The following is a 16,000-nucleotide window of genomic DNA, read 5'->3' as shown; positions in this document are numbered from 1 at the left end:
GGGGGTGGGGTGTCGCTAGAGGAATAACACAGGTGTATTGACATACAGTTGATCAGTCTAATACAGTTCTGCATGAGTAGTGCTATTCTGAGCCATGGGCTGTTTCATTATACTACTTTGATTTCTCACCTTGCATGAGAAGCAAAGACAGAAATAGGTACCCAAGTTACAGATCATGGGCTCATTGAAATTGGATGCTGAATGGTCCATCAGCCTAGAAACACATTGCCTGAAGAAAAAGTTCTCAACAGAATGTTTTCGCTCCCTTCTGTGGCACAGATCCCACACGAGATGGTGACCCAGTCCCGAAACTCCTATGTTGATGCAGAAGTGCATTCTCCCACCCTGGATGAGCTTGGGAAACAAGTGGATGAGGAAGGAGGGAACTATCAGATGTACCTGGAAAGCCTCATGCAGAATCTTCAGAAAGAAGCAAAAGAGAAATTCAAAGGATGGGTCACATGTTCCAGTATAGAGAACACAGAGCTCGCCTACAAAAAGGTAACCTAGGGAGATGTGGAAGAAGCAGTAGAGAAACCAAAAGAAAATACAGCCTATGGGACACCCTGATTTGTTGCATGGCTAAATACCTACCCTTCTGTCTGGTGAGGCACGTGATTTTTTTAAAAAAAGATTTACCAAAAGAAGTTTAAAATGTAATACAGTAGTGATTCAGGTATGACGTTCCAGGAAAAGGCACACAAAGCAAGCTAAGGTCTCCAAAATAAAGTGGCAATCAGGGAGCGAGCTGAGATCTCAAACAACAGATAACATTACCTGGGTAAGCTCTTGGACTGGAGGACAGACAAAATTTCTGTCCATCTCCTGTAGTTTGGCAGTAGTTTGGAGAACACAGTCAGAATATAAGTATTAAAAATCTCTTCAGGTTGCCCACTCCTTTATTTAGCCAGGGCAGCCATATGGCCAGTTTTATCCCTGATCCTCTTGTCCTTGTTTCTAGTGGATGTTTGATATGTGCAACTTTTATTAAAATTTCTGAAGTTGTGCCAGGCTCCATCACTTCTGCAGGAAAAGCCAGACTGCTGCAGCCAGGAGGAGGGTGCTGCAAGTTCCCTGCAGACAGTAGAGTTCAGGGCTGCTGAAATGCAATGGTAAAATAGAGGTCTACAAATCAGCAGCAGCTAGAAAGAGGAGGGGTTGGATTGGGGGTGGCTGGCCCTAGTTAGGTAGGGGAAGGACACAGGGAGGAGGGTAGGATCTGGATGATGAGGAGGCAGGAGGCAGCACTACCCCTGTTTGGGAAAGCACAACCTCTCTGTTAGGGGAAAGAAATCAGTTACTCTGATTTGTAGCCAGCTTCTCTGAAGGAGGTGGAGGAGCGAGTGACAGGGCTCAGGTGGTAGTAAGTTGTGGGAGGGAGTGAACAGGGGCATGCACAGGTCTGGGGTCAAGGACGTGTGAGGCTCCAGAGGGGATTGGGGCTCTAGGGGAGGGGGACTGGGGAACTGAGAGCTCTGGAGAGAAGAAATTATAAAAACATATGATAATTTAAGGTGGGAGGGGTGGAAGGTAGGTTTCTGGGGTCACAATAGTGTGTCTGTGGGAGGTGCTGGAACTGGTATGTGAGGATGCCAGGGTAGGGAGGGGTTAGAAAAGCAGGGCTGGCAAGATCCAGTGCTTACAGTTAACTTGTTTGCTGCCTGAAATATGACCCCTAAAACCATGAAGAAAAGCTGTATGTGTGGAATTTAGTATATTCATCTTGTGCATAGCCCAGCACTTTCTGCTCCCCTTATTGCATGCTGTGGAGGTGTAACAAGTAACGGGAACTGTGAGCTAGGAAGTGTTAGCAAGCAGTTTGTGTGTTCCTTCTTTGAAAAGCATTTTCCCAATACCTCCCTTGCAGCTATTTTGAGGAGCAAACATCTGTGTACCTGACACATACTGAATCGACATATGTTCTGCTCTTCCACCAATTAACCAAGAGGGTTATTAGACCCTCAGTCCCAGCTAGTACATTAGATTGCCCAAGGTGGTAGCTTTATTTCAGCCTAGGGTTTCAGTCTCCCCTTTCATCTGTTTTTACTTCTGTACACTAATATTCTTCATTACACTTAGGATGCTTGGGATTGAAAAAGTGTCTGTCACTTCAGAAATAATACAGTAATTCCACTGGCACTATGGGACCTGGTCCACTGGTATAATAGTAGAAGTAATCTATCACTTCAGTTTTCCATCCAGGACTAGTATGCATATGTTTTTACATGCAGTAGAGCGTCACCAATAGCAATAATTGTGATGAGTAGCAGGGAAATATGCATGCTCTTAAGCTAAAGTAAGCTATCCATATCAAGATTTTGTCCTCAGTTATCCTCTGCTGAACATAGGCATATGAATCATGTTCTTTGTTGTTTTACTCCAGGTTGGGGATGGGAACCCACTAAGGCTTTGGAAAGCCTCAGTGGAAGTTGAAGCCCCCCCATCAGTTGTCCTGAACCGAGTACTGAGAGAACGTCACCTCTGGGATGAGGACTTCTTGCAGTGGAAGGTGGTTGAGAGCCTGGACAAGCAGACAGAAGTTTACCAGTATGTTTTGAACAGCATGGCTCCTCATCCCGTCCGAGACTTTGTCATTCTGAGGTAAGCTAAGGGCAGTTCTCCAGTACCTTTTCTTCCTGCAGTGCATACAAGGAAGATCTGGCCTCGCCTCAGTCTTCACATCTGTATAATTGTGCTTTGAGAACTCTACTTCTGGGCAGCAGTGTTGATTTCTCAGACTGAATTAATATTGCACACCTAGAGCATAGTGACCTTTTCTCTGATGTAATTTGAGCAGCACGTACTCCTGAGGCCATAAATATAAGTTCTTCCTTAGAACAGATGTCTGATAATAGCTGCTGTTCTCTCTTAGCTTTGTTTGTTGTCAAAACAGCATAAATAGAACCCAATTGTTTTTTACACTGCTTTTGCTGTTCTCTGGAGACATCTGTTTGATTTTTGAGAGCCAAGTGTTTAGTAGAGAAGATAGTGATGCTTTTAAGCTAAGGTTGTTATACGGTCTCTATATAAGTTATTATTTTAGATTCGCAGTTGGAGTCTTTGTAGACCCAAGAAATGCTAACCCATAAAAATGTTAGTGTGGAAAAGAACAGAAAGGAGCAGTAGATATGTATTCTAACTGTCTTCCAGGGGATGACATCTCTCAAATAGATGTATAGCTGTGTATCAATATTCTAAATTCAATCCCAGTTCTGCCATTGTCTACCTGCCTGTACAGAACAGACAGAAAAAAAAAATCCTCTTATGCACCTTCTGCCTTTGAAATCCTGGCCCTTTGCTTGCTAGGAGCTATTGTGGAGCTGCTGACATATTTCACTTACAGGGTCAGTCCTACAGTTATTTATTTCAGGATGATTTTGTGCATTCCCATTCTTGGTCTCTGCTTTCTTTGATTTAAATGATGTGCCAGAGAAATACTAAGCAGCTTTGACAAAGGAAATAGTCCAGTGAGTCAGAATTTTATTAGAGGGAACAAAGATTGAAGGAAAAAGATGAGCCCAATAAAATATAATTATAATAGTACATCCCTTTTATGAACTTCAGTATTCTCTTAGAGAATGATAACATGCAGATACTGTCGGTATAATGGAAGAATTATTGGCACTCTTAGGGGAAGATTTAAAAAATGTTTTCTGTAAGTTCTTTATAATGTTAAAACACCAGTCCTCCCATTACTCTATTTCTCTTGCCTTCTCACAGTATGCCAGGCTAAATTAATTACTTTATAATTATTTTTCTTATATAATATTATTGACTCAAACCAGTGATAAATTTGGCCCTCCGCATAGCACCAAGAAGATCATCTGGGAGCAGCAGGGAGGTTTTGATGACCGTAATTCTGTCCTCTTATTTGTCACTTAGTTCACTATTAGGTTTCATGGTGGTTTATGTTTTTTAAAGACCTGCTGTGCAGTCACATCAGTTAAAGAAAAATCTTACCATTGAGTTCTCATTCTTTTCACTAAACCAGGCAGAATGACCCCCAAGGACTGAAATACATATCATAAAACTGAATCCTGGTGGGTTTTTAAGGGCTGAGAACAGTCATCAGGCAAATCTGTCAGATTCTGTTGTTTATCTCTCTTGATTTATATTATTAAGTCTAGAGCAAGGTTAGCCAGTGATATCTCAGTCAATTTGGGACCTTATGATTGGTAAGAAGTGAAGAATGAAATTATAATTCACCTCTAGGGACATGAATAAACATATTTTAACAGACATCAATTTTCTCCTTCCCAGTCAAACTTTTGGCTGTGAAATGATAAACTTAGTTCGTTTTCTTGGTTTTGGTTTTTTTTTCAATTGGACAGTCATAACAAGGGAATTAGACTGGTTTTAGTAGACTGTAAAGACTGTAATGGCAAGAGGATAGAGGCAATGTTTTATATGCCTGGGATCTGACGCAGCTTTCAGTTGCCATTTCCTTAAAGATTCCTCAAACATTTAATGTTTATTAAGTATCACAGTATCTCTGAGTTAGGTGCCCTGCCTGTTTTTATTACTGTAAGATGTTTAGAGAAGTACAGAAACTGACCTAAATCCATATAACTGGGAATAGGAATCAAGTCTTCTGCAGTCTCTGGGATACATAGTTTTCCACTTCACAAATGGCCCAAGTGCCACGTAGTTACCAGAATGATATGGTCATATCTAAGCACTGTGTAGGCATTCACGATAGATGGTTCAGCATTTCACAGTAGATCTGAGATGTGATTTCGTACTCTCCATGTGTTTCTTCTGTCAAGATAGCTCATCATTTTTATTAATGCACAGACGCATGTAAAATCTTCTGAAGTCAGTATCTTCCTGCAGTGACTTGAATAACAGCTCAGTTTCATACAAGAAAAATGCAGAATGTTAAAATTACCTGCTGAAGTCCAAACTTCATCAGTTCTTGAAAGCAGCTTACCTGCTAAAACATGATACTTCCCAAGATAGCATAATCCCTGTGTCAGTCCATGGCAAGATGGTGCACATTATTACACAGCACAGTGGGAATTTCTCATTTCTTCCCACAGCATAGGAAAGAGCAGAGAAACCATCCTGTGAGATTCAAGGCAGATGAGAAGGATGTGAGACACCAGAATGTGTTGAGAATGCTTACAGAAGAAAAAAATGTTAATTATTAAAGTCTAGGTGTTCTGAACTTGATGGAAAACTTCTGCAGTATGTAAGAGAGGCTAGAAACTTGGGAGAGGATAAAAAATGAAAGGACATTTTGTTTTCAATTCCGATGCCCTTGAAACACCTGGGAATTTCAGCAGTCAATGTGGGCAATAGTGGGGATTTTTTGCTGTGCTACTGTATTTATTGTTCTGTAAGTCTGCATGGGTGCAATGCAACAGTTCAGCCTTTGGTGGATGGCTTATGCTCCCTTTATCTCCTTTCCAAAACTTCTGTCTGTCTGCAAATGTCTGTATCATGCCCTCTTAATACATAAATGTAAAGAAGCGAAACTCTACCTGAAGCCTGCAGCACTGTAGATGGGTGGCCATTCCACATCATGATCAGACTCCGAACCGGGACTCCCCTAAGTCAGTCCAGTAGCATTGCCGGCAACAACAAGGATAGGCAGACAAGCAAACTGTAACTTTAATTCTGGTTCTTACTTGTGTGCCCAAAAGTTCGATTACTAAAGTGATTCCATCTTGAATGTGTTGCTGCAGGACATGGAGAACAGATTTGCCAAAGGGGACGTGCATGCTGGTTGCCATCTCTGTGGAGCATGAAGAGGCTCCTCTTCTGGGAGCTGTGCGAGCCATCGTGATGGACTCTCAGTACTTGATAGAGCCCTGTGGCTCAGGAAAAGCCAGGCTGACCCACATCTGCAGAATTGATCTAAAGTAAGTATCCCACCTGCAAAAAGCAGATCTCCATTCAGCAGGGCAAAACGCTCCAGCTCAGGGAGGGGAGGTGTTGGGAACAGAGGACATGGTCAGTGTAGCTTGGCTGCTTTGGAGTCATGCTGCAGACTCATTTCTCCACTCAGCATCTCCCACTGTTATGATGTGATCATAGAAATATTATCTGCTTATTTGATTTCTATAAGGGAGAACTTCAGAGTATGCTTACAGTAACAAGTATTTGAGTCACCACCACCATAGGCAGCGGGGAGTAGGAAGCATAGCAAGCCTGTTCCTGTGGGGCGTATTTCTTGAGTATTTGAGTTTCTCAATAATTCTCATTCCATTTCTTCAGAGGACATTCCCCAGAGTGGTACAACAAAGGCTTTGGACATCTGTGTGCTGCAGAAGTTGCCAGAATCAGAAACTCATTTCAGCCTCTGATTGCCGAGGGACCAGAAACAAAAATCTGAGGAAGTGTTCCTGGGAGCATGTGAGCGTAAATTGGGGTCTGGCACAGAACAGAAATACTGAAAGCAAAGATCTTATTTAAGCTGCAGGAATCTGACCAGACCTGGGTCTGTACAAAGCTGAAACAGGAATTTTATAGGAAAGTTCTTTTACTCTGGAGACTTCATCTCCCCTCGCCACATCCTTTCTGTATTAATTTCAGTTACTGGAGTAAACATTTCTTCAAAGAGCTTTTATCATTATTACTTTAAAATCAGACTATTGCTATTGTGTGTTACATAACTCTGGTATTTAAAGGCTTCTAAGAAGCATATTTTAATTGTAAATAAATTATGTACAGTATGTATATATTTATATTTTATCTATATATATGTATATGTATAAATTAATTATTTTGTATATAACTCAGTGCAAATCACTTGCATCAGTTGGACCTTAAGTGAATCTGTCACTTGTTTCTTAGTGTGTCACTGCTACATAAGCTGTGTTTGCTATTATCACAGGGCTACCAGGCATAATCCATGTGATAACAGAAATGCTTGTTCTCAAATATGTTTTGTGTTTGTGTATGCTGTGAGAAGGTACCTAGAAATAGATGTAGGAAGAAGTAAAAGAACTAAGGAAGGAGGAGGTTACTGTATGTTTAAAAATAATGAGGAGTGGATTAGTTTCACCAAATAAAATACATGGAAATGTAACCGAGATAGACATTTCATATTCAGCAGCAGAATTGGGACTGTTAGTACAAGGTGTTGAAAACTTACCTATTGCCTTAGTTAATGGCATATCTGCCGCTAGAGACCCTCACTATGTGCAGTGTTCCAAGTAACTGCTCATTCTTGGAGAGTACGAGATAACGCTATGTGTACCGAGGTGTCTGAAATCAGACTGGTAAGTTATTAAGCTGTAAACTTTTTTTTTTTTTTTTTTTTTTTTTTTTTTAGCGTTTTGTCTGGGTTCTGAGTAAGTGTTTCTGTGTTGTTCTCTCCTTCTCCCACAGAGATGGCTAATTGTTAAGAAACTCCAAAGCAGATTTTCCACATCCAGTGGACACAAAGACATGCAGATGAATACCATGCCTTTTAATATTCTTACTATACAAATAAGTAAACTTTTTTAAGCTTTTAAATATATCTTGAAGATTTAAAAGACTAAATGCAGACTATGCTTGGAAAGATTGCTTTCACAGTAACAGCAAGCATTTTCATATTATATTGCACTGATCTGTGTGATCCTGCCTCTGTAGGCACTGGTGGGAGCAGGATTAGCCCCTGACTATGAGGAGTAGGAGCCATTTAAGCCTATTATATAATTTCATTTTCAGGGACCTATTATTTTGCTAATGGAAGAATGCTTTAAAAGTAATAATAATTTGTCAATGTTACCTTTGAGGCAGGGTTCTGTTTTATTTTTAACTAACCTAAGACCAAAAATGATGTTACATCTGTGATTCAATAAGAATGTACAAGCCTGTTAATACTGATCTTCATTAATCGCATTTGTTCACTTTGACTTTATTTATTGCTGCATAAACCAGCTGAGTCATTCATAGCCAGTGTTTTAGCTCAGTCCTTCCAACAAAATCCACTAAGATTTAGTATGTGGTCAATTCAGCAGGATGCATTTCATACATGAAGCTACAGTTTCCTGCCCTGATTCAGTAAAGGGGAAGTCTCTTCAAAGCCAGTACTTTGAATCTGCCCCAGGAATAGCGGCTATGGGGTGGACCATGTGCAGTCCGTGATAGCTGCTAGAGCACGGTCCCACGTGCCATCATGCACACATGCAAGGGCTGTGCTGGTGGGAGACAGCCCTGTAATCCAAGGAAGAAAGCCTGTGGGAGCTCAGGGCAGACAGGTCCAGGGTGATGCAGCAGGATGTCCCCGTGGAGCAGCAGGACCCCCAGAAAGTCACTCTTCTTCCCCCATGAGCTGTCTCACCCATGTTTTATTGTGCAACTCATAGGATCAGGGAGGTTGGCTGCCCATGAGCCCCTGCCTTGAGTTTCTCACCAACAATAGTGGCAATGTGCAACTATTGTATGGTTTTAAGTCTTAAAGATAGGGGAGCACTCACACTCTTGCATGGCCGTGTTGAGGTCTGGCAGTCACCAGCCAGCTGCAAGCCACCACCACTGCCCAGGTCCACCCTTCCTGGGAGCCAGTGGAGGCTCACAAGCTGGTGGGACAAGGACATTCCCCTGGTTTCAGCAGAATTGCCATCCCAGAAAGCAGCACCTCCTCCCAAACGCCTGTAGCCATGGCAGCAGGTTTCATGCCGGCTGTTTTCCAAAACATGAGCAATTAGAGCACTTCTGCTACATTAGTTTGCATAAATGAATACAATAGTGCCTCAGTATTAATGGACACAGAATTTCTGTCTCTGGGAATGGCAATAATAACAGTAAATAATTTCTTAAGGAAATGAAGGGAAAACCTGGACATGGTTTTATCCTGTCTGACAAGTCATTGCTCAGCTAGAAGGAGCCCTCTGCCACATGCCACCAATAGCAAGGTAGGGTTGTCCTCCTACCCTTGCAGAAGCTCTGTCATGTGCTTCTGGCATCTCTAAGCCATGTATCAATGAAATAAGATTTCTTTAAAATGCACATTATGCCATGTCTACCATTCAGCTACCACAGTATTTTGTATTGTTACATTGCCATTGAGAATACATTATGGTAATTGCATTTTTAAATGTTATACTCATATCAATACCTCATATTTTTACCTCATCTGTTGGTATCAGTCATTAGTTGTAAATAAATAATTGCAGAGTTGAATAAATTTGCATACACTAAAGAATCCTGTTTCCTGTGTGTGCTCATTTCATCCATTGGCACAAGAAACAGTACTTTTAGGATCTTTCTTTATTGTAACCTGCTATCGACTAAACTGTGCTGATATGGGTCTTCAATAATGATTTTAGGTTCAAAATTTATGTTGTTGTCCATTATCTTATCATATAGTGTCCTTAAGTATGCAGGAGCTTCATGGCAAAGATTGTTTTCCAAAGAAGCCATTAAGCTAGGATGGCTAGCTTGAGAAGTGTTAAACTCAGGTCCTTAATAGTGTTTATAACCCTGACTCCCACTTAATTAAAGTATGTTTCTGCATCCATATTCTTGTGAATAAACTAAGTCTAGGTTCATAAGAGTGACTGTGGAGCTGGATGCTGAATGTTGCGTTCATGTTGTCAGTCATCTCAAATCCATCAAGCCACTACAAAAGAGAAAAAGATGCAACAGCAGGATAGTGATTCCTGTGGTTTGTCTTACATGTATCTATAGATGGAATAAATGTCCCTTTGGATGGGCCTGTATCTCTCCAATTGTCTCCTGAATTATCAAAAGCAGTCTCAGAAACAGGATGCTGAGCAGGGAGTCTCCTATGAGAGACCGTCTGGGGGGGGTGGGGGGGGATAAGCCCTTATGTCCCACTATTAAGGGAAAGCTCAGTATTTAACTTTGGACTGAAAGGAAACACTTTTCTCCAATTCTCAGCCATGGCAGACATGGTCAGCTGTGTAAATCTGTCCTTTCTTGAAAAAAAATACAGTAGTATGTGATGTGCTTTCATTCCCATTTCTCCCTCACACCTAACCTGCAGCAATGACAGGGCAAACAGACTGTCAGGGCAAACAGCACTGAAGTTTCAGCTAAGATTTAAATTGTGATGCTCAATATCATGGGTCACTTAGCTATACTATGTAGAAAGGTAACATTTTCCCCCAAAGCAGCAATGGATGCACAGCAGATCCCACCTGTGGCTGTAGACTGCCCTGCTTCAGTGTGCAAGAAAGTCAGCTCAGCAAGCACACGGGTATGTGGAACTCGAGGGCTAACACAGAGCAGTGGGTCTGGGTTAATGAGTAAACAACTGGAAAAACAGTACAACACTGCAGATAATGATTTGCCTCTCTTTTATAGGCTAATGTTGGGGAGGCCTCGCACAGTCCCAGATAACCTCCCTAATCCACAACAGGACCCAGACACCAGAGCCTCTATGTCTCTGACGAAGGTTAGCATCTCTTGCAGAAAAAGGACACTTGCCTCCTTCCACCCCTTTGACCCTGAAGCTAGGATTTCTACCCTGCTACCTTACTACTGACCTTCCATAGGTAGCCCTTCCGCTGTCTAAGCCTAGCTCTTGAACCCACCACGCCATCATCCCTGCTCAGTCCCTGCGTGCCTGTCTGCAGGCTGGGCTCCAGCCTGTGCCCAGCCCCGGCATGCTGCTTCCTCCTGCCTATGGGCTGCACAGGAGGCCACGGGGACAGGGGTGGGACAGGGTGATCATAACCAAACGGTCAATGGTCCCAGCCCCAGCTGCAATGGGGGGAGCCAAGGCATTGCCCACCTGCCAGGGCTCAAGTCTGCAATTGTTCCATGCCCCATGCGAGGAACAGAACTCCAGGGCGAGATCATTTCTGCTTCTCTCTTCCAAGGAGGCAGGAAGGCAAGAGCAGAATAAAACCTGAGCCTGTACTACCTCACAGGTGCTTCCACTGTAATGACAAGTTGAGGCTTTCTATCCTCTCCTGGGGAGGGTGTATGGCAAGATGGGGAGGCTAAAGGCAGCTGCGGTTTGAATGCAGTGAACTGCCCTTTACCTTGAGCAGAGACTTGAACTACAGTGTGAAGTTCATTGGCAGCAGTTTGTAAGGAGACAGGATGGGGTCCCAGCTGTGACTGCACTTTAACAAGAAAAAAGCTGAAGCAAGAGCTTCTGCTCTAGCAGGAGACTGCCCTGCTTGGCCAGAGCAGCTGCATGGAGCTCTGCTGGCAGCCAGCTAGAGGATTATGGTTTATTTCTTAATCAAAATACTTGATTCTGCAAAAGGCACCAGGGAAACTCACTCTAAAACTGCAGACTCTGCTCTTTCTCCTTCACCTGCTCATAGCAGCTCTGAGACAGACACATGGCTGAAACACAGAGCCAGCACATGCTACAGTGAGGATTTGCAACAGCTTGCGATTTATGGGAGCAAATTAGCCACAAGGCCATCTGTGTCCCCCCCACTCCACGCCTGGCCTGCTCCTTCCTGGAATGACTCCTTTTCCTTGAGAATATGCATATCGAATTTCTTTCTTTTTTTTTTTTTTTTAATTAAATAAACGTGGGAACCACAGGTGGCAGAGGAGATGACAGTAACCCTCTCAGCAGCATCTGCTGGCCAGCAGTGCCACGCCACGCGTGCAGGACAGATGCTGGCTGGGTGCTTGCATGCAGCCTGACCCCAGACCCACGCAGGGCAGCAGCTCAGGGTCTGCCAGCCTGCTCAGCCACCCCACTGCATCTCATTGACTCCAGCCAGGCTTGGTCTTCATGGCAGTAGGACCAGAAGCACCACAGCTGGTCTGGCTTGACCATAAACAGTGAGTCCTTTTCCCCCAGACTCTTCCAGCTTAGAGACTTGCCATGGGGGTAGCTGAAAGCAGAGAGTTTGTTTATCAACACCAAACACACATCTTTGTGCCATGCTACTGGCTAACCAGTACAACTGAGGAGCCCAGCATGGCTGTAAGTGCAGGTCACCCTGGGTTCACAGCTGCCCCAGTGTTTTGCCGTGTCAGCTGGCTCCTGATGGGACAGGAACTCAGAACTGGGCGTATGAAGAGAAAGTGCAGGATTTTAGTTCTTTAGCCTGGATTTCTACCTCTCTGAAGAGTCACGCCCCTTTCCTCCTAGCCCAGGGAGGAAGGATAACACCAGCCTGCACCCCTTACCCAGTCTGGCAGAGTTGGACTCATCATGTGTCAGCTGCTTTGCAAAAGAGGTAAAAAAAATGATTTAGGGAAAACTTTCCATTCTTCGGTGGCTGTATCTGGGGATATCTGGTGAGCAATAGGGCTTCAGGTGAGGAAGGATGAGCTCTGCTGCTGCAGATGCATTGTCACAGCCTTGATGGCAATGCCCACACACAGAGTAACCAACAGCGTGGTCCTGGTGCCGTGGGACGGTGAGAGCACCATTTCAGAGCCAGCTTTTGGCAGGCCATTCTTCCCACTTCCCACAAGCTTGCAGAGCCTGAGCGACTGCCCACCGGCACGGCACTGATGCACACCCAGCCCTGCCAGTGGTGAACCCACCCCAACATGGAGTGAGCCACCCCATGTGTTTTAATTACATACCCTTCCCAAACACTGGACCAAACTCCATCCACAATCATCACCTTGAATGGGGTTTACTGCCTGGCCATGCTCATGCCCAGACATGGCCTTATGTCATTTTGAGCTGCGTTTATCACCCAGTGGTCTCATGTCATTCTCTCCACATTCAAGGAGATGCCAGGACACTTATAAATAGCTGAGCAGTGACATTCATCACATAGCTGAAACCACCAGGACAGCAATGGAAAAGTTTGTGGTTATTATCAATGTAAATAAAAATAATGGTTGCAAATAATGAAAAATTAAATGGGTAGTATCACTGGGCTAAGTCAGAATGTTACAATATGGCCTCCTTGGCCTCCCTGTGTTTCTTGCCTTGGGCAACCTTTTCCAGCAATCACTGGTATTTATCAGAAAAGAGATACAGTTATTGCGTTTGGGTTTTTCAAATAATTGAGTAATTTAATCTTTTAAGTGCCTCTGAGATCACTTGCTGTAATTAAAGACAGAAGATGAATGACTGAAGTACAAGAGCATTGGAGGACTTTAAAAATGAATGTGTCCTTGACTGCATCTCCTGTGCATTTATATAATGATTATCTCACATTAATATGACCAAACAGATAAAAGGAAAAAAAAATAATAAGAGCTTGGTTACATTATTTTTCTTCCAGCCCAATAATAATATTTCACCAGCTGGATGAATGTGCCTGTGAATACCAAGCAGGAGCAACCATGTGCTGCCGAGTGCAAGACCCCGCCACCTCCTGCTGCGAGGTGCAAGGAAAGGCAATATCCGCTCACGAATCCTGAAGCAATGTGACAGATAAATGAGTTACAAATGTGTATAAAATTCACAGACTTCTATCAGAAGTGGACTTAAAAGCTCGTGCTGGGAGAGATGACTGCAATACTAGCAGCTTACTTTATGAGCATTTATTGTCTCAGCTTTTGGAAATAAGACCTATCTGATCCTAGTGGCGAAAGAGAGGCAGAAGGGTTGCTGCAAAGTAATAGCTATCAACAAAAAACCTGTAAGGCCTTTAAACAGTATTTTGTCTTCTAAATAAACCATATGCCCTGGCATACCTATGTCATACCTTGATATTTAGCTCCCCATTTCATAGCCTAAATATAAATAACCACACGCCCAAGAGGGTTATGAGAGAGCTGGAGCTGGCCCTACTCCATTCTCCACGCAGCACTAAGTCCCTGGATCATGCCTGTCCCAGGCTGGAGGGCCGGCTGCCTCGTACCTCTCAGGGCACCCTCTGGGCTGCCTGAAGAGTCTGAAGCCTGCCGGGAAGTCCTCCTCCATGGCTTGTTCCCCTCCCTTTCCTGGCAGGGCATCTGATGGCCTCCAGCTCTACTGCACTATTGCCAGACTACAAAACTTTGTCACCTCATAAAACTTTACAGCGCAGGTAGTTTATACCGTTACACCTCTTGAACGAAACACTCGGCCAATTCGCGGTTCCCTCCGGCGGGAGGAAAACCAGATTTCTTGGGTCAGGTGTTGTGTTTGTGCAGCCCTGCTGGTTTACAGCACTGCCGAAAGCCTGTTACAGAGCCCTGAGCGCAGAAGGTGGCAATGCAACAGCCAGCTCGCTGCCGAGAGCCAAGCCGCCGTGTGGGCCAGCATCTTGCCAGGACGCGGCACCAGCTCTGCTCTTCCTCCGGGCCCCACCGCGTGTCCTGCTCGGGAGGCACCTGGGGCTCGGCACCACTCTGGCCTGTACATGCACCCCAAGCACAGCCCCAAGGGGAAGCTCCAGCTTGGAGCTCCTAAAAGCCAAACAGGTGGGATTGAGAAGGCTCTGCCCAGGTTCTCTCTTTCCCTGCAAGGACTGATGCCATGAAAATCAGTGAGAAGTACATTGTACATCCCAGGTTAGGGGGGAAGAGTTAAAACTCATCCTTCCCTGCCCAAAGAAAATCAGAAGTCTTCTATGTTACTCTCTTAGTAAGGAAGAAACTCTGCCCACTAAGAGAAAAGACTCGAAGTGGAAACTAATCGGACTTTATGTGAATTTGCAATATTTAAAAAACATCACTGTTGTCATTCCCACTGCTTTGCTCCATTCCATTGACAGCAACTGGCCTCCCTCTCCCACCCGCCAGTGCCTGCTTTCCCTCTGCACCTCAGACCCCCATGGGCCTCCTGAGACTTGAGCCAGAAACACATTGGGATGAGCTCAGATCTGGGACCAGATAATGATGCTTTGCTGTGTTGTGTTGTAACTCTTGCAAAGAGGAAAAGGCTTTTGACAGTAAAATTCATCATGTAGGAGGTATATCATTAAGGGACAAACATCAGAGACAGAGCATTTTCAGAGTAGATTTTTTTTTTTAACAAAGAATATTCAAAGTCCCATGGCCCATCCCCACATGAGGGGAGTGTTCCCTTAGCACCCAGAGCGAGGAACTTGCGCATCCATTTGTGCCTGTGGCTTTTCTGCCCTGTCTCATTAGTATTTTCCCTGGCTTCTCTCTGCCTCGCTGGCCCTTTTGCCACTCCTTCACAAACACACAAAGCATCACAAAATAACAGCCAGCAAAATGTCAGCACACACAAGTGTCTTGGCTGTAGGCTGCTGTTATTTCAACTTTCTGGTTTCTTAACGATCTTAATTTTCTCAGAACAGTTTGACAGAGAGTGGTATTTCTGTTCAACTCATGAAACAAAATAAGTCTCTGATATGTTGGACCCTGCCACTTTCATCTCACCTCATTATTCCTTTTTTTCCAATCTCTTAAAAAGGGTGGGCTTAACTGGCCAGCACCAGCCACGGCCGGCAAAGAGTGGTTTGGCAATCCATGAGTGGCACATCAAAGACAGGAAGAGCTTTCCTCTTTCCTTTTCTCGCCTCCTCTTCTCGGCTTTGCATGAGTGAAGTAGGAACAAGACTGAACTTTCTCAGCTCAAGCTGAAATCTAGCACCTTAAACTGATTTCTTGGCCCTGAGTAAGGGCATTTTCACCTAAGGGGTTTTTGCAAGCAGACCAAATATAGCTTTTTAAGAAGTTACTCAAAAGCAAATGAATGTAATGCAAAGAGAAAACTGAAGGGCAAGTTGTATGTTGAAACATGATGACACTTGTATGGCCACTGTACCATTAAATAATCTTGTTCCTTACTCCCACCTCCTTTAACCTACCATTTACTTTCCTTAGGATGTTTAACAAGGATGTGACAAACTGATTCCTTAGCACCCCAACTATGCTCACAAAATCCCTCAAGCCAGTGAGAAAATCTACTGGAATAGAACAGCTGTCTAATTTACTGCAGTGTCACTACGGAATAAGATACTGCAAAAGACTCTTATATTGGTATGGTTGCTTTCACAGGTTTTTTAAATAGCAAGTCACTCTGGAAAAAAAAAAATCCAACCCAACAACAAAAAATCAAAGAACTAAAACCCCTCCAAAACTCTAGGTCTGCTGAAAAAAACTGTTTAGATACAGGCCCCAGCAATCTCCAACAAAAGTTATTTATGTAGCACTGGAAAAACAAACACAAAAGCACAAACTCCTTGCAGCGTTATCATGATAT

The 16,000-nt window shown here is 43.7% G+C and overlaps 1 protein-coding gene across 4 annotated transcripts in view; it reads left to right on the top strand.

The window, feature by feature from the left end:
* The window catches only part of STARD13 (StAR related lipid transfer domain containing 13), a 312,386-nt gene extending 303,247 nt beyond the window's left edge, over nt 1-9,139 (top strand). For all 4 annotated transcript variants that reach the window (XM_026843968.1, XM_026843959.1, XM_026843976.1 and 1 more), the window contains 4 exons: nt 280-501; nt 2,384-2,601; nt 5,688-5,864; nt 6,220-9,139. In XM_026843968.1, coding sequence (XP_026699769.1) covers nt 280-501; nt 2,384-2,601; nt 5,688-5,864; nt 6,220-6,337 — 735 coding nt within the window. In that variant the 3' untranslated portion in view covers nt 6,338-9,139. The remainder of the gene's footprint in view (nt 1-279; nt 502-2,383; nt 2,602-5,687; nt 5,865-6,219) is intronic.
* Nucleotides 9,140-16,000: the final 6,861 nt, after the last annotated feature.

The sequence above is a fragment of the Athene cunicularia genome (assembly GCF_003259725.1).
Source record: "Athene cunicularia isolate RWA chromosome 1 unlocalized genomic scaffold, athCun1 chr1_part1, whole genome shotgun sequence".
In the NCBI taxonomy this organism is placed as follows: domain Eukaryota; kingdom Metazoa; phylum Chordata; class Aves; order Strigiformes; family Strigidae; genus Athene; species Athene cunicularia.
The sequence above is the reverse complement of the archived record's forward strand: the minus strand, read 5'-3'. Positions and strand labels throughout refer to the sequence as shown.